The sequence below is a fragment of the Postia placenta genome (assembly GCF_002117355.1).
Source record: "Postia placenta MAD-698-R-SB12 unplaced genomic scaffold POSPLAscaffold_4, whole genome shotgun sequence".
Taxonomy (NCBI): domain Eukaryota; kingdom Fungi; phylum Basidiomycota; class Agaricomycetes; order Polyporales; family Adustoporiaceae; genus Rhodonia; species Rhodonia placenta.
Window position 1 is genome coordinate 2,232,707 of NW_020169835.1, and position 18,487 is coordinate 2,251,193.

The 18,487-nt window shown below is 50.0% G+C and overlaps 5 protein-coding genes across 5 annotated transcripts; 4 read left to right on the plus strand and 1 right to left on the minus strand.

The window, feature by feature from the left end:
• Nucleotides 1-225: 225 nt before the first annotated feature.
• POSPLADRAFT_1137228 (hypothetical protein) lies at nucleotides 226-995 on the minus strand (the record flags this gene model as incomplete). The annotated part of the gene is made up of 4 exons (XM_024484768.1): nucleotides 226-387; nucleotides 447-566; nucleotides 617-823; nucleotides 879-995. The coding sequence occupies 4 exons, from the start codon at nucleotides 993-995 to the stop codon at nucleotides 226-228; spliced, it is 606 nt and encodes a 201-aa protein (XP_024341295.1).
• A 5,268-nt stretch (nucleotides 996-6,263) lies between these two features.
• POSPLADRAFT_1045533 (hypothetical protein) lies at nucleotides 6,264-9,269 on the plus strand (the record flags this gene model as incomplete). The annotated part of the gene is made up of 10 exons (XM_024478785.1): nucleotides 6,264-6,321; nucleotides 6,502-6,522; nucleotides 6,598-6,733; nucleotides 6,838-6,908; nucleotides 7,032-7,036; nucleotides 7,230-7,303; nucleotides 7,959-8,080; nucleotides 8,244-8,523; nucleotides 8,576-8,654; nucleotides 8,709-9,269. The coding sequence occupies 10 exons, from the start codon at nucleotides 6,264-6,266 to the stop codon at nucleotides 9,267-9,269; spliced, it is 1,407 nt and encodes a 468-aa protein (XP_024341296.1).
• A 1,213-nt stretch (nucleotides 9,270-10,482) lies between these two features.
• POSPLADRAFT_1045534 (hypothetical protein) lies at nucleotides 10,483-11,575 on the plus strand (the record flags this gene model as incomplete). Its single annotated transcript, XM_024478786.1, has 4 exons — nucleotides 10,483-10,586; nucleotides 10,644-10,722; nucleotides 10,819-11,364; nucleotides 11,489-11,575. 4 exons carry the CDS (start codon nucleotides 10,483-10,485, stop codon nucleotides 11,573-11,575), a joined length of 816 nt encoding a protein of 271 aa, XP_024341297.1.
• A 3,656-nt stretch (nucleotides 11,576-15,231) lies between these two features.
• Nucleotides 15,232-15,665, plus strand: POSPLADRAFT_1039419 (hypothetical protein; the record flags this gene model as incomplete). Its single annotated transcript, XM_024477539.1, has 1 exon — nucleotides 15,232-15,665. Exon 1 carries the CDS (start codon nucleotides 15,441-15,443, stop codon nucleotides 15,663-15,665), a length of 225 nt encoding a protein of 74 aa, XP_024341298.1. The 5' UTR covers nucleotides 15,232-15,440.
• A 1,320-nt stretch (nucleotides 15,666-16,985) lies between these two features.
• Nucleotides 16,986-18,329, plus strand: POSPLADRAFT_1065611 (hypothetical protein; the record flags this gene model as incomplete). Its single annotated transcript, XM_024481977.1, has 7 exons — nucleotides 16,986-17,115; nucleotides 17,177-17,329; nucleotides 17,389-17,506; nucleotides 17,557-17,645; nucleotides 17,699-17,795; nucleotides 17,854-18,127; nucleotides 18,186-18,329. The coding sequence occupies 7 exons, from the start codon at nucleotides 16,986-16,988 to the stop codon at nucleotides 18,258-18,260; spliced, it is 936 nt and encodes a 311-aa protein (XP_024341299.1). The 3' UTR covers nucleotides 18,261-18,329.
• Between the last annotated feature and the right edge of the window lie 158 nt (nucleotides 18,330-18,487).

Genomic DNA, 18,487 nt, shown 5'->3' on the forward strand with positions numbered 1-18,487 from the left:
GTCTACGATCGGCGGTGTCGGGGTTTAAATAAAGAGCAACGAGCAACAATGAGCAGCATAGCAACAGACAATAGCAATACAAGTGTACAGCTTAGCAGTGATAACGATGGGGCGCACTTCCGGAGTGACTTATGACAGCGATGAGAGTACATTGAAGGTAGAAGAAAAGCTTTCAGGGCGATGAGATACTGCAATGCATCGTAACTGAGACATAACCCACCAAAATCAATGATTGGGGACAATCTCAAAGTAGGGCTGCACGCGGGATTTGGAGGCGTGCTTGATTTCAACGAGGAAGATGTCATTCAAGTTGATGCCATCCAATCCTCCAACTTTCCATTGGGCGTCGGCGACGGCCACATTCTCGTTGGCTTTACTCTCGTTGGCCTTGCAGGTGGAGGAGTAAGACGCGGATGAGGCGTTTACAACAGAACAAAATGACTCACCTGGATGATGAAGAGTCTCATCTCTTCTGCGACCATCTGTGCCAGCTCTCCCCTTGTGACGTGAGATTTGATTCGCTTCCACCTAAGTTGTCTGCTGGTATAGACGGGATATTTGCTCCACTAGCACACAGTGATCAGCACTCAGTCATACGGTCTGTCTGTAGACATACAGAGATGATGATCTGGATCTTTGGTGTCTTTTCCAATCCCGGGAAGGCCTGCAGATGCATATCGGGACGCTCCAGAAAATCCCTGTTGGAACAAGCAGACAGTGGCACACCGCGCACGCCGTTCGTACAGTACGTGATTGGTAACAGCGGCCGGAAATTGCCTTCTTTGGCGGTATATACTGTGTACGGCACTGAACTTCTCAGCGTCTAGGTGCAGGCCAAAAGTGAGCGCAGAGGGTTCTCGATAGCTGACAGAACATACCAAGGCGCCTGCGAGGGACGAGTTGCTGGTGCTCACGAGAGCGCACTCATTTTCTTCCTCTGGTATGTTGGGATGGTTGTCCCTCAGATGGTACATCTGCTCGCCATGCCCAGACATATTTTTTTCGCTTCTAAGATAGTAGTAGCAGTAGAGATGTGAGCGAGCGAATGCTTGTAAGCGAGCACGGCTTTAAATGAGAGGGGCGAGGCGGCAGTATTTAAACGTCGCCAGGGTCGATGTCAACAAGGCGTCTGCATCTGCGAGCAAACCCTTGTTAGGAGTGATAGGGGATTATCCAGAGGTTTACGAGATCGATGCGAGCGAGGAATAACACGATTTCCCAGTATCGCGGATACACGGAAGGTATTCAGATATTGTCCCTACCGAAACACGATCAGCACATATGAGGGAGGACTCGCATTGTACCTACCAATGCGATACCACGAAGGGTTGATTGCAGGTGCGGTGTTCTCATAGTGGAGAGTGGGTACTCATACATTCGTCCTGTCGCCCCATAGCTGCCAGAGACCTGCGAGGTAGACCGTTCGTGCATGACCACGCAAACCTGCAGTGCAATTGGGTACATAAGCGAAGCAACCGCGACTTAGATATCCATGACAAATTGCGACATAGCATATGCCCATCCAGCCGAAAGCGTGTCCGCTATCCAGAGATACTTGGCTAGCGGCGATATCAGCGAGAACATTGCATGACCATTTGAACCCGGGATAATCTGGTTGTGCATCTCGCGCTTTCGCGTTTGATGGTTAAAGTGATCAAATTGTCACGGGATGACCTGCGATAGAGCTGGAGGCGCTTGTGGCGCAAGAGTATTCTCTGGTGGTAACAAGATAAAGGACCAATGGGAGGATGAGACCAGGACCGAAGGCACGCACATTCTTTCCAGAGCCCATATATGCGCTTCACCCTATGAGCTGTTGTCTACGTAACGCTAAGTCCCCTCGGCTCCAGGCGATGAATGTTGGCGCCTAGTATGACATCTCGGTGATTCCTGCAGTCGGCGTAAACGGAGGGGATGCTTACCACACATCAATATACAGCCTGCACTGCTTTCTGGTCGTTCTGTATGGATAAACGCTGAGCGAATCGGTGGCTCAAAACTTGCTCAAACGAGCAGGCTCAATCGCTACGGTAAGTAGTGGTAGGCGACTCTATGCTGTACAATACCTGTTAATCGAGATTCGAGCAGGCCACACACCAATGGCCAAAGTGTTGATATACCAAAGTATTGATATACGAGAACACAAGCGGTAAATAGCTAACTCGCTCCGGTACGTAGTGATAGAGTCGGACGACTGAGGTTCACGACTCGGGCTCATTGCGAACTTTGAGTATTGGGAAAACACTAGAACATGAGGAGAAACACGACAAGTATAACACAATTTGAAGCAAGAGGATATGTTGAGCCGTTGCCGAGGTATTCTAGCCTTGATCAAGTTGAGCAATGGTTGTGTACTGCCAGTGGGGAATTGGAAGGCGGCCAGTAACTTTAGATCGAATCGGGATCATCCGTAGCCAGGTGACCTCTTCCCGCTACGCTTTGAAGCTCCGAGTACACCTCGCGTTTTCTCTTTGACACTGTCTCCCCCTTTCCTCAGGCTGTTAATTTTCCTCGTTTAGGCGCTTTTTATGTATATATACTTGTCGCGAGCATGCGCAGACCTCAGTTATCTCACACATCGCTCGCACTGACAGGTACTAAGTATGTGCACCGTCGTCAAAATGTTGTTGCGGGTTCCGAAAGCAGTCGCATATGCTGTGGACGGGAAGACAGTACTTTCATCTAGTATGAAGCTCGATTCTCTGGCTGGAATCCTCCACGCACTTCTACCAAGACTGAGCGATGAGCCATTGTCGTGGGCCCTATAGCTATCTGAGTTCTGAATACCTCCAACTCACAAAAACGACGAGATTGTTCCACGGCTTCCGCCTTGATGTAATTCGTCGAGAAAATCGCGGCAGCAGCATGGTCCACTCTGATTCCAGACCATTTGTAGCACTGACGTCCATCAAAAGTCAAGTACCAAACAATCAACATCTTGTTCTCAGAGGGGCCGCATATCCTGCAATCACGGTATGCAAGTCGTATTGTGCGAGACCGATGTTTCCTCAGCAAGCCCTCATACACACATGATGTGAATATATGGATATCAATCAAAATTCGTCGCCTGCAGGTCTCAATGAGGAGAATAGGTACGTTCAAAATTGCCGCTTTAATCTCGCTGGAAAACAAGCGACAAATAAGCGGCCAAAAGCAGCGAGCAAAATCTGAGCTCCCCTCCTCGAACAGCGACAAATATGCAACTGCTTGTCGCAAGCGTTCGCAGATTCTGGCTTACGGCATGTCACGCTTGCATGATTCGCCATTTTGATTGGCTGGTCAGCCCTTCGCAAGCCGAGAACGTGATCAGATCACGGCTGCATCACGCTTAGTCATTTGTGACGCTTCCAGCGACCTTTCAGCGACCTTCAGCCACATTTGGGCGCTCAAAACCAACGAAAAGTCGCTTCTTTTCCAGCGAGATTTAAGCGGCAATTTTGAATGCACCTAATGACCGTTTTCGATGACCACGCTACGATATCAAATCCCTATATCCGGTGTGTCAATCTAATCTTCGCATCATTCGCACGTTCTTTTCATTTGAACTTCACGACCACTTCAGTCTCACCTTCGCTTGGATATCTACGACCATCATTCAGCACGCCGTGCGTATCTCATCGTGCAACCGCGGCAGTTCTATGAAGTCCCTGGATATACCGACATCGTCAGGAGATTGCCCTTCCCATCGGTGCTTTGACACGGAGCGTGGTTCGAACGACTAATATCGGATATAAGTGTTCTCATTGCACTTCTGGTACATACTTTTGCGCTCCTTCTCTCGTGCTAATTCTGATTGGATATCCAAACTCTCGCGCTGAGGTCGAATATAATCATCCGTGATTCGGGGTCGTTCGTGTTGTCCGCCACAACTCAGAGAACGCTTTCCAGGTACTCCATCTCAAGCGTCTCCCTTCTGTAGCGCGACTCACATCATGATGAGCATATCAATCTCACTGAGAATGACCCATGCGGGCGAGATGATCTACTCGAGGCGTTTCCTTTCGACATCAATCACTACCTGCCGCATTCGGAGGGTATACTTCACAATTCAACAATTCTCGTAACGTTACCAGCGTCTGGCGTGCTTGTATCCCATTGGCTTAATACGAATATTCTCAAGTTCAAAAAATCTAATAGTTTATTTATATATCGTTCTCCTTATATCCTCAAGTGAAAAAAAAAGGCGACGTCTTCAAACTCGCTGGGATATCTATCGGCGCTTAAGTTGAACGTATTAGATATTATCTCGTCTAAATCTCAATCAGAGTCCATCGCACCCATCACAAGTTGAATACTACTACCAATATAAGATGATCCGCACGTCGCTCTCTCGTCACACCACCCCTCGCCTTTTTCTCCATCTCATTGCTTGACATACATCGTCATGAATGAAATTACTTGTTCCAATCTTCTTCGACTGCTCACGGCAAACCACGTCACCGTCGTCCTGATTGCGCACGACCATTGTAATGTTCTCTCTGCCTTTTGCATCAGCGACACGCATGCTGTCTTGTCGCCATTTACCAGGATCCCGACTAGCCAGGTGGTGTCGTCGATCCGAATGCACCAAGCAGTGTCCCCTTCATGGTCTTCGCCGAGTTTCAGGAGGTCGTCTCATGTCTTCCAAGAAATATACTTGCACATGAAGTTTTCCGTTATCGTGTCGCAGCTGCGTCTCCATAGGGTCTATAGGTGAGAGCCAACTTATCTGCGCGGCGTCGTAGGCTGGTCCATTCGAGACAAGTTCGCCGATATACAACAGGGCGTCGGATATCTGGCTATCCTAATACCGATGACAGCTCCTTAACATGCATTGGATCTTCGTAGGCGCTGTGTGCCGCGTTCAATAAGATTCAATCGCTGCATCGTGGCCGTGGCTGCAAGTCCCATAGCGTCTGCTATATGACATTGGATGTTGAGATGACTACCACTTCTTGACGTACTCTACAGGCCTTGATCAAATATATATGTACGCTCAAAAGCGATTCTATCCAGATATACAGGTGCCTTATCAGATAAGATGTTTCTGCAGAATGAACGCCGTTCAGTCATGAGAGGTGTGGGATTTATCTTTTTCTTAGATGCGCCAGGCCAGACGTCGGACTGTACAAGGATCTTTCCGCAGTAAGGTATCTTACAGGCCTGCAGACATCAAATTTAGGGAGATACCCGGCGACTCATAGGATCGGATACCCACCTATCACTGTGTCCACATTCCCCGTCTCAAAGTGCGACATTACTTCCCGTATTGCGGCATCTTCCTGGCTAGATGTGGGGATGCGCACTGGACACCTCTGGTACCATCTCTATCTTTGAAGGATATCGCCATGTTAGCAGCATGGCAAAGCGGCCCTCAGTCAAACACGCTTGTGGTTAAGATTCATGCAACCGCATAGGCACCATTGGCCACATGCATCCGATGTCAGTACTTATATAAAGCGTCGCAGTACCAAATACTCGAAATTGGTGAATGTCTCTTCTACAGCACGAGGGTCACGTCGCCCGCTCGTCTGCTCATCGTCCAGTAGTAACCGAGGAGCTGTGTGTGATAGTCATATCTGCTCAACCGCGTAAGTGCCCCTTTGCTGAACTATGGGACAAATAATAGCTCCGTTGTTGTAGTTGATGTTTAACGGACGCAACAATAGAATCTCGAACATTCGTCTGCCTCAGGAAGCCACGGACATGATCATCGATTGCCTCCGCGGGGATGAGGTAACCCTCAGAAGCTGCGCCGCAGTGTGTAAAGCGTTCTTCCTACGATCGCGCTACAACCTCTTCCAATCGATCCACATATCCACGCAGTCAGAGCTCATGCGACTGGCACGGCTTAGTCGAAATTGGCCCGAGCTGCTCCGCTGGTTTTGCCAGCTGCACATCTCTGACACGAGATGTCACGCTGAAGCCAGCAGGATAGCGCACAGTGCACCCCTCACCCTCATCCATCTCCTACCTCGAGTCAAAACCCTCACTTTAGAAAACCTCGAATGGCATGCGGCACCCCCTCATCCTAATTGTGGAATTCCGCAGTCCTACCACTTTTTTAAATCCGTCGCAGAGCTCACCCTTCGCTCTTGTACGTTCCAAAACATGGCGCAGTTGAAACAAATTATCCAATCATTTCCTGCTCTTTCCACACTCGATCTCTCTCGAGTATCTGTCTCGTCAGGACACCAGAGGCTGTCTGATGACTATGCGGGCTCAGCTCTCGCCAATTTGTCCATAACTGAATGCACGCCAGATACGTCTGAAGCCCTGCTGAGATGGCTCTCATCAGGGCGCTCTCGGAGGTCCTTGCGAACCTTGGTACTCAGGACTCCCGTGAGTTCACAACTGCTTGCGGATGTCCTGACGACATCGAATTCGCTGGATCGACTCACGCTCTCACCTCCTGCCGACGTGAATATGCTTCAGGGCGGACTTGGGTCGTTGGGGCGGTTGCGCGCCGCGGACCTTGCCCTTCCGTCTTGTAAACGGAGTAAATTGATTGTTTACTCTTAGCATGTCAAACAAGCGCTAATAGTACGTGTATGCATCAGATCGTTGTGGGGTCGCTAATTGTCTGGAGGAAGTTATAAAATTCTTTCGGAGATGCAGCTGGACACATGGCGAGCATCAAACGTTGTTTCGACATCCCTCCAGTCAGCCGCGCCGCAGGCCTTCTGTTGAGCTTGACTTGGTGGGACACAAAGAAAACGTATACGACGGCGAACGCCCCAGTCTACGACACGCAGTACGTGTATATTGCTGTTGCACTATTTCCAGTCGGTGCTGACTTGTGTACAACGGCTTAGAAATCCATCTCTACAGTTGATCCCGCTGCTGTGTGACATACAGGCTATATAAGCACTCGGTCACGCTAGGATGCTTCTCCATGCCATATGCGCCAGCTGACATCTTTCTATGTTGTATGTGCCATACTCGTGTCGTGTAGCCGTCTGCTGCTAATCTTTATGGTTAGCCGCGAGAAATATTCTGCAAAAGACTATCTAGTCTGGTTCCAGTCGTTCAGTCTACTTTTATGATACAAGATAACGTACGCCGCAAGGTGTTACAATCACTATACAGTATGCAAAAGTACCGATGACCGCTCGTGGATTTAACGACATCTACGACAAAAATATGTGTTCTGCGAGTGCATCGCGAATACCAGGAAATGGGATTGACTCCCCACATCGATAGGTTCGAATCAAGCGGAACATTGGGGGTCTGTCTGATTAGTATGTTAGATCAACGGTGCGAACGGCGACAGGGCGCGTTTGTCCACGAGCGTAGCGATGCCTGTAAGGGACAATCGCGTACGGTACGTACATTGCGCGGGTTCGTTATATACTACGATAGGGGCCTCTGGCCCCCGCGCCCGAGCTTTCGAGCTCGTTGCTGACCACGCGGATCGGCGTGTTCCAACATAGTAGTAGTACTGCAAAACTTACGAGACGTACCAAGGGGGACTTGGCAGCCTTCAATATTGAAAGACGGATATTATGAAAAAGCGAGATTGTTCGAATCGCGCACGTGCCGTACTATAAGGGCAGACATCAATGCACCATTAAATGTCTGACAGCTTCACGGTCTGGGTTACAGAGTCAGTGAACCGCCCTCGTATGCTGTTGAGACGCGTGCTTGTTAGTCTCCTGAGAGCAGAGTAGACAATTCCATCAACCTACGCCGGCTCCGGATACCCATTTCTGACGTCTGCTATCCAAAGCTATACAAAGCGCTGTCCTACGGTAAGGTCGGTATCGTTGGTCGATTGCCGTGTTCCCGCCACACGGCACATCACGCGGGTGTACACACACACACAAGTACGCGCATCCTGCGCCTCAGACCCCCAAAAACCGACCTCACGGTAACGGGACGCGGCGTTGGATCGACTAGCGCTTGTATCAATCACGGGCACGTTCGGGCGTTCTTTGTCCACCATGCACCATATCCACCTGCCTATCGCCGCCGCACAGGAACATGACCGTTCTGTACCACACAGTGCAGGATCTGTACCACATTCTTGTGCGACTCTCTGTGACAATCCAAATATACGCCGATATCTATGAGCAGGGGATATCACTCACCATCACTACGTGTATGTGTACTTGCGCAGCCGCATTCCAGGATGCTCTCTCTCTGTATAAACACTACCTTGAATACTAGAAGAGCTATCTACTTGCTCCCCTTATCTACCACCTCTCCGTCGTTATTCAGACTTTCAAGGCGACATACTGTGGTCTATCTGCCGTGCTCCTGAGCCCTAATCGTCACTGAGCAGACGATGGCTAATCAGCTTCAACAAGGACAGGCAAGTTCAGTAATTCCTCCTGGCATGGAAAGAGAGGACAGAATGTACACCGCCCTTTCGTCTGGTTTTTTTACAATCTCAAACATAAACTTCAATAGGCTCATTATATATATGCGCGATCTCTGTCTAAAGAGAAACTGGGGTGAGGCTGCAAAGGCGCTAACAGAAGCTGCCGGTCTGGATCCAACGAACGAAGCTCCCATCTCTAGTACGCGAGGTTTTCTGTGGGAGTGAGTCAGACGATTGTTACGTAGTGCTGCCATTAACTCTGTTTCTCGGTAGATGGTGGATCGTATTTTGGAAGACGCACAGTGCTGCAACAGAGCCAAGAGGCACAGATAGCCCGCAAACAGGTGCTCAGGTGAGTATCATGTCGCGACAGATAGAATGGCAAAAACGAATATTGCCTTAACAGAGTCCACCGGGAGTGCAGTCACAAACCACTCAGCCCTCTAGCGCGAGCAACTATGGCACCCACTCTCAGGTATCAGCCCCCCCGTGCAACCCCACCGCGAGCCCTCACTGCGATTCATCCCGGATTCCGGAGAGCACGGGAACAGGTACCTTACCGAGACCCTCGGCACCCATCTCGAGCGGACTTCCGACGTACCTGCCAGCACTTAACCATATCGGCGGGTCACAACATGGTACGGGTTCGCTCGACCATGGCAAGCGTAGGACTCCTCCCGTTCAGCATTCTTCCTCCGGCAAGCGCACGTGCACTTTTCCGCCGTATGCGGCGCCTGCCCCATGGGCAATGCCGCAAAGCTGGCAGCCGATCATTGCGCCAGGTTCTCAACCATTGTTGCAGCAGCCAGGAGCTTATGATACTCTCGCCCAACTTTCCCAAACCCAGGGTACGATTGACCCTAGCTTAATCATAAGCGATGAGCCATTCGACATCAATCCGGAATTCGCCGTCAATTCGGGAGCATGGCCCTTTCCCATGCCGCACGCATCTGGAGGCGGGCATTAAGCCCATGATTATGATTTACAGCGCAGTCAGCTCACAGTGGTCCTGTCCCGGTCACGATACTCTTCTTCCTTTCATTGGTTTCGGATCTGGTCCTGTACCTACAGCTAGTTTGATACGAACAGGACACCTGTTCTTATACACCGATAGTTACCCTTCTTTGTTTCGAGCTTTTCCATAGCATGGAAGATCTAGACGGTCTGTCGTGCTGCATCTCGAACTTTATATAATGTTCATTGATATGGCTGGTTTCAGGAGCCTAGGTCGTGAGCTCAGGGTGCCAGTGGAAAATGTCATTTCTGTGAAATCCGGTATTTCCCATTACACGGCCTGCGGACCCTCAGGATCCCAGTCCTCTCCAACCGGTGCGCTGCGAAGTGATGATGACAATGTGAGTGCCCAATTACCTCTATATAGAGACTGGAATACTGGCTAATTGTGCGTTATATAAGGCTGTGCTAAATAGCCTTAATTACTGTAACGTTCGCCGTGACGAGCTACGCAATCTAATACGTGATTCCCCGATTCACATCTACCTTATGCAAGAGACACTTGAAGCGAGTAGTTCTCGAAGCGTCGCCGGTACTGTCTGTCATGGGCAAATGGGTGAGCTCCCAATCATGTAGAACATCTCGAACAACACGAAGCCGGGTCTCGGCACGGATCCACCCTGACACTGGTCCCAACTGTGTTGAGTACAGGTTTATATTCAATTTGCGGTTCTTTGATTAATGTGGTCAAAGTCTAATCGCACTGTGAGAATAGATATCCACGGCTCGTATATCCGCAGCTCATATATCCAGATATGTTGATAACAACAACCTTGAACAACATTCTAACGTCACATGCGATACAAGAAGATCTCATGACATATCCAAATATCCAGCGTATCCATATGGTCCTGGAGACGCCCACCGTGACAGTCGAATAAAAGACCGCGCCGTGTCTATTGCAATATAGACGACCTGTGGGTTCAGTCTCCTTTGTGCTACGCTGTCTCCTTGGCACAGTATCCGCTCGGCACATTACAGCTGGCATAGAATCACAATGAATACGGCCTCTGCGTATCACGAGACACCCACACGTGTTTCGGAGCCAGATACATCCCACTTTGACAGTGCACATATACATAGAATGTACGACAAAATCCATAGTGTACTCACAACTAACCCATCATCAACAATCCAGGCTCAAAATCTATATCGTCGATTATTTGATGAAGAATGGTTTGAAAGAAGCTGCACAGAAGTTGGGGACGGACGCAGGCCTCTCCCAAAATGATCTGCCTCCGATTAATGGCAAGCAAGGATACCTGTACGAGTGAGTGATTATCATGCCCTCTGCCGTTTGTATACCTCTGAACGCGACGCATCACAGATGGTGGTCCATATTTGCGACTACAGAGCGCGCTTTGAGAACAGGACAAGGTCCGCCCGAGATCCTTCGGTACCTACAGGTGTTTGCGATTCCCCATCGGCCTTTGTATCAAGCTCTAACCCAGTCGTGGCAGGGAGAGCATCATGATGAAATCCGGTCTCACTGCGCTGAACAGCCTGCAACACGTCCCACTGATTCCCTCTCCACGCCGTCGTCCAACGAGAGCGAGATGGCAGTGGACCATCGCAGCACAAGTCCTAGGCTCACGAATGCAAAAATACAAGGCTTTGAGAGCGCTTCAAGATACGGAATGACTCTTTGTTCCAGCCCCACACACATTACCGACATCGTTGGTGTCGACCCCACACCGGTGTCGGCCACAACCAGGAACTCGACATCATATACGCAATCCTCCTCAGACAGTGCATCGTCATCTGTCCTGGCCAAACGCAAGTGTTCGCCTGTAGGCCGTGACCCTGCAACGTCACGCGTGCAAAGACAGCGTCTTAGCCCTCCTGCCCCTGAGGTTCTAAGTCAGCCAGTACTCGGGGGGGCACAAGATACATACTGGTTGTCGAACGATAGCGTTCACTTGGGCGGGTACATGTATGCTGGCGGAGGTCAAGACGTCGACATCGGGCAGAGAGTAGTATATCCGGAGGCACAGTATATTGGTCTAGAAGAACTGTATAATATTGGAATCGGCTCAGGTCACTCTTGCGTAAGTGCACATCTTGCCAATGATATTCACAAACTCACTAGAACTTCTAGTGACAACTGTCGGCCAGGAACACATGCGCAGACTATCTATCCTTACATATGAACCAGTAATAAAATCTTGTCAGACGAGTCAAAAGGAAGCACTCAGTAGCATTTTGGGGAATAGTGATTGCCGTACTGCTATCGAGTCCACTCGATACGCCAGAACTTGAATTCCCGTATCCACGCGCTTAAGCACACGCACACGTGATACTCATGATTTGTTCTTCTCATCATCTACACAAGTATTTGTGCTACGTATCCGCACCCTTGTGAAGGAATAATGGGATAGTTTGGGTTCCTCTTTCTCGGCGAGAGATCTACTAGCGCTTGGAAGTTGCGATCTGTCTTTGGATATCAACTTGCATACTCAATTTTGCTCGCCATCACATCGCTGCTTAACCTGTTTTGTGTTGCTTCACATTTTCCCTTGGCATCATGATATAAGGAGCTCAGCGGGGACCTCCTCGCTTTCTCGCTTCCCCCTTGTTCTGCGAGACGCGCATCCGACTGGCTGCCATCGGCACAAAATATCGAGTATGTCTCATCCTCGCGCTGCTTGAGACAACCCACGTATGATCGTACTGCCAAATACCATTGCAACGTTCTCTCCGCCGTTCGTATCATTGGAGCGTTTGTTACCCTCTTTCCGTTCACTGGCGGGGTTCCGGCTGGTCGGTTGGCTGTCAGTCGTAATGTGGTGTGTGCCATCTCAGTCGTGATCTTCGCCCGGTCTCAGGCTCTCTAGGGCACACTGTTTACCTGTGGAGTCCCTATCGTAGCACAACCGTATCTCATAAAGAGAGTTTCCGCAGTTGGGATCCCTGGACGGCATATCCGAGATCATCGGGATATCCGTGGCCTCGGATATCCTGAGATAGTTTCATATCTGTATATCTCCGACAATAATCACAGCTTGTCTTGTACCAGGAGTCGTAGATTCTCACAAGTGCTACACGTGTTCCAGATGCGACTAATGTATTCTAGCTGTTTTCTAAGGTCCGTATCTACTATGCGTTATACGCCGATATGATTGCCGATTTGTGAAGCTATATACAGCGTGGCGCCCACGACATAACACATACTGCATGTCCTGAGGTAAATATCCTTATATTCACGCGCTAATACATGCGCTTGCTTGTATCCGTATGGAGTCGTTGCGCTTCCCTCGCTGACTCGGATGACGACATAATAATAGGCTGTCGAACTCAATGAAGGTATTGTGCCTTCTCATGGAGGATGCCTTTGTCATATATGTACATTCCTATAATTAGCAGAGTAAGTCTGTTATCTTCGTTTGTCGAACGAGAAACTAATCCCGCATCCTCTATAAGACCTCTGCTCTCGTGAGAAAATAAGCAGGTCTGTGAACTCGGTAACAGTCAAGATACGAGCACAGCTGGGTGCTTTCACCACCGGATATCCATTTGCATCTCTGTTATTACCACTAGTCTCGTTTTGGTCTTTTCTGATACGAGTCATTGGCTCGACTAGATCCATGGGCATGACCGACATATCTCGCCTTCTCGTGGATCCCTGGGTGATATCACTTTACCAATCGTGTATGAAACTCTTGTCTATTCTCTTTGTCACCACATCAACATCGTGGACCGCATGGATGTGGCGTCACTGCGCTATGTATTTCGTCGCTGTATAAGACGATCGCGATTTACACTGAGAAACGGCCATCCTACTGCATATGGATTGAATTTAAATCCTGCTCCTCGTCCGGGCGTCATAAAGCACTTGGTATGTAAAGGCTGCAATCACTCAATTGTGTAAGCAACGCTTATTTGAAATAAGGATCAACTAATGGACAGCTTGCTGCAGTAGTGGATGGCTAATGGAGACATATTCAGACTTCCAAAGACCCGCCTGCATCCCGAAGTCATGGACACGATAATCGACTGTCTTCGCGGCGACAGGGAAACACTCCGGAGTTGTGCTGCAGCGTGCAAAGCGTTCTTTCGACGATCGCGCTACAACCTCTTCCAATCCATCCATCTGTCGACCCACTCAGAGCTCATGCGACTGGCGCGGCTCAGTCGCAAATACCCCAAGTTATTCCGCTTGTTTTGCGAGCTGCGCATCTCTGACACGCTAGATCCTTGTGGAGAGTGCACCATAGCGCAAAGTGCACCTCTCCTCCTCGCGCATCTGTTGCATCAAGTCAAATCTCTCACTCTGGAGGGTCTCGAATGGCATGCGGTACCTCCTCATCCTAACTGTGACATCCCGCTGTCTTACCACTTTTTCACATCCACCACCGCGCTATCCCTCAGCTCTTGTGTGTTTCAAAACCTAGCTCAGCTCGAGCAAATCATTCGTTCATTTCCTGCTCTTTCCCAGCTCGATCTTTCGGATTTGCTGATCTCATCAAAACGTCAGCGGATTCCCGATGACTCTTCAAGCACCGCCCTTACCCACCTATCCATCACAGATTGTACGCCAGATACGTCTGAAGCCCTTCTGAGATGGCTCTCTTCAGGGCGCTCACGGAGGTCCTTGCGAATATTGATACTCAGGACCTCCGTGAGTCCACAACTACTTGTGGACGCTCTGACAGCGTCGGATTCCCTCCATCAACTCACGCTTTCACCCCCTGCCAATGTTAATATGCTTCAGGGTAGTTTCGACTCGTTAGGGCAATTGCGTGCTGCAGACCTTGCTCTACCGTCGCGTAAGCAACGTAAATATACTGTTCGGTTCTGGTATGGAGGATCAATACTCAAAACATGTGAATGCGTCAGATCGTGTTGGGGTCGCCAATTGTCTGGAGGAAGTTATCAGATTCTTCCGGAGATGCAGCCGGACCCATGACAAGCACCGAACATTATGTCGGTATTCCTGCACCCAACCACGCTGTGCATATTCTCTTGACTTGGTGGGACACAAAGAAAGTATGCACGATGGAGAACTTTCTAATATATATCGAACCGTGAGTGTAGATTGCTCTCCTACTGCCTTCAGCATATGCTGAATTAAGCACAACGGGTCAGCAAACAATCATCTAGCAACCGCTGTTGATTCCAATGCCTATTAGTGTATTTGCGGGAAGTCTCGCAGTCATGGAAATATACTCTCACAGTGATATGTTCCCTGAAGTTCCCAAAATTCAAATTCTGGCCTTGATGCACGGATTGATCTGACTATTATAGAGTAGATTTTTATCACATATATGGCTACACACCGTAGTTGTATTCTTGCGCGCTTGTAAACACTACAGCCACCGTCCTTCAAGTTGTCGGTATACATCGTCCGCCGCCCGATCCATTTCAAGTGAAGGGCGCATGTCCGCTCTATACATTTCTTATATAAGTAGACGAAAACTTTAAGCTGCGGCGCTGAGTCGCCCTGAGGTAAAAGCAGCAGTTATGGTTCACAGATGATCGGAAAAGTGGGCCGCGTGCCGAATGATCCGTGATACATGACTGGCGTCTGTATACCAACCTGAACATGGATCTCGTCGAGAGTTCCGATATGCTACCTCGCGACTTGTTGGTGCACTGTATCATTCCAGCCGGCTCAATTACATATGACAGTAGCAGCGAATCGAGTACGGTTGGATGTTATAAGCAAACGGTACTTGAGTTCTGCTGATGTATTCTCCCAATCATTGGATCAAGATATCTAGCCTATGAACAGTTGCCCCTGCCAGTGCGGACTAGTGAGGACCATTTGCGACGAGAGTAGCAAGGCGCGGCTTAAGACCTCCTTGCATATTGATATCTAGGGTAGTGCGTGCCATGTGGTAAGCGTGTATCCCATGAATGCCTCAGGCCTGGGGTATCGTGGCATTAAGTGCCAATATTCATTCGTGGAAAGCAGCCTTTACACAAACTCCAGCTCGTAGGGAGGCAATGCATTCCGCGCAACCAGATACTATATGGACTTGGGGTAAATCGCCCATTCACCCGATGTCTCACCTTGGCAACGCGACGCCCTCCTGCTGTGAATAGGGCTAGATCCCACCAGCCGCAGAAGCAGCATCAAGTTCGCGGTTTTTAGCTCCAGCGCCTGCAACGCCATGAGACAAATATGTACCAATCACACTCGACCTCGAGCAGCCAGGCGTTCCCGGTAAGCGCCTTTGACCTACCTCTTGTTTTACGCGGAATTGATTCACGCTCGCCCACAGAGATGTTTTTTCAAACCGTCCCAGAGCGCACTATGAGGAGCTACTCGAGGCCCGGGTACATCCACATTGTGAGGAGTATAAACGCGCGGAATCTTTTAGGAGAGGTAAACACCGGCATGACGTAGGTGCGTTCGGAAGCGCCCGCCAATGCACCGCCGGCGGCAGTAGTACTACAAGATGGTTCCTATAGTGCGAGTCGGTGGGTCGAGACCGGCCTCTCCGATGCGGAGCAATTATAACACCGTCCTATCTTCGTGAGTTTCTACAAATTCAGGAAATGTATCAGATTCACGCAGGATAAGACTTATCTGTTCCGCTTTCCATCAAGCACTTTTCGTAAAAGGTTTCAATTGGGCCAGACCACTGAGGAAGCATGTGTGTACCATATCGTGGCTTGGGTGGACGGATAGACTTGTCAGCATGGTTAAACTCAATCTATAAACATAGACGTCCACGTGAAAGTCGATCCCGACGGATCACCCGCAAAAGATGTACAGGTACTCGCAGGTAGGTCTGTACCCTTTCGTACAAATACGGCCACGGCCCGCGTACTTCGAGACACCATAATAGGATGTGATCGTGCGCTCCTGCTCCTCGATTATGCCTGCAGTGATGCGCATCACGGTCTCAGAACCACCGTATCCATAATCCAACGCGCGCGCGCGCATGCTCAGCTGCCTTATCCATGCGGTTGATGCGGCGTGCTCTCAACCTCTTGGCAACCGTGTACGGTACACCCGCCTCCCAGTTGCTTTGACTACGCAAGGGCGGGGACTATCGGATGATCGGATAGGTACGCTGAAGGCGGCGAGCTAGTGGCGACCTCAGGCACTAGGACCATTCAAAATTGCCGCTTAAATCTCTCTGGAAATCAAGCGAGTTTTAAACGGCCAAAAGCAGCGAGCAGAATCTGAGCTCCCCTCCTCGAACAGCGACAAATAAGCGACTGCTTGTCGCAAGCGCTTACAGATTCTGTCACGCTTGCATCATTCGCCAACATGATTGGCTGATCAGCCTCTCGCGAGCCGAGAACGTGATCAAATCACGTCTGCATCACGCTTAGTCATGTGTGACGCTTCCAGCGACCTTTCAGCGACCTTCAGCCACATTTGGGCGCTCAAAACCAGCGAAAAGTCGCTTATTTTCCAGCGAGATTCAAGCGGCAATGTTGAACGGTCCTACTAATGGCATGGTGGAATGAGGATGAAGAATTGTGGCGCGTTCCTGGGACAGTCAGAGAGCCACTGTCCGACACTCGCCATATCTTCTGATGGTTCTGTCAGTGACATAAGAAATAATTGATGGCGAGGGTCCATGATTGCCCGCCAACAGCTAAGATCCTATTATATCTCCATTCACCGCTATATTTATATGGCGCAGCATATGAACGCACAGCCGTACCTACAGCCGTACCTCCTAAGTTTTCACTCCCCCCTCCCGACATCATGTCCTCTGAGAAGAGCCAAGCTACCGTGGCCGCAGCTGTCAGTCCAACTCCTGCGTGGAGGGGATACTGGAAGTTGACCCGACTGCACCTGTGGCCAGCCGGCACCATCCTTTTTTTCTGGCCTTGCAGTGCGTTTTCCTTCGCAACGTGAGCGCACTGTATTTTCAGACTTACCGGTTGTGCTGGCAGTATGGGGTATTACCATGACCGCGTATGCCCAGAGCCTCCCGCCCAAGATAATCGCCGTGCAGGGAGCTGTGTACCTCCTGGGCTGTACCATAAGACATAACGCGGCCTGCGTATGGAACGACATATGTGATCGCGACTTCGACCGTCAAGTTGGCGAGTGCTGCTCGTCCCCATGCCACAGGTTGTTTCTGGTTGTCTAACGTTGCATCCAGAACGCACGAAGATCCGGCCTATCGCGTCCGGAGCTATCTCGATACCGGCGGCACTGGGGTTCCTCGCCGCCCACCTCGTTGCATTCATTGGCATCCTGGCACTCGCTGGACCGGAAGCGTCAGCAACATAGCTAAAGACACCTGCACTCTCACTGACGCTCATGACAGGCTGAAAATAGGCCTTTTCGGCCTGTTCACCTTCGAGGCGATCTATCCGTTGTCGAAGAGATTCACGCACTGGCCACAAGCATGGCTAGGTAAGCCTTGTCTGTCTTCACGCGTGGAGGTTTCCTGAACATACAGTCTATAGGCTTTGACTGCGCATGGGGCTTCCCCGTGGTGTGGGTCTCGAACAACCCCAATGCGGATCTGAGGATCATTGCTGCGCTCGTCCTTGGTGTCGTCTGGTGAATTCTGATGAGATTAGTGGTACGAGTGGTGTTCTGATCGAGGCTCGTTCCGCAGCTGGACCATCCACTTCGATACCGTCTATGCGTGCCAAGACAAGGAGGATGACGTGAACGCTGGCGTACATTCATGCGCCCTCCTTTTCGGCGACTATCTCCGTCCGATCCTGTCGGTGTTCGCGGCCGGTTTCGTTGCCTCTCTTGCGTATGTCGGTGTCTTGAATGGTCAGGGCCCGCTGTATTTCGCTGTAACAGTCGGCGGAGCGGCCCTTCACATGCTTTGGCAACTGACGAGACCGGACATGGAAAAGGAGGGAGGAAAGATCTGGAGGGTACGTCCGATCTCTCGTTGTGATGCCATGTTCTGATACTGACGACGACGCAATCTAGTCGAACAACGATCTTGGTTACGTCATTTGGGGAGGTATGCTGCTCGACTATGCACACAAGCTGATGGTGGCTTGAAGTTCAGAGTCGTTGTCTCATATTGTGTGATTATACCCTTGGGCTCTGGAAGCCATGTTTCTGTACTGGAGATCTAGACTGAGCTTCGACTCCTGCGATAGAATAATTATCCTATTTCCGCGGAGATCAGTTAATCTTATCTTATCGGATAAGTCATCCGTGATCAAGCATCTGTATCCGCCGAGTGACTCGGAATTTGTTCTGTCGACAACTCGTCGAACTTGACT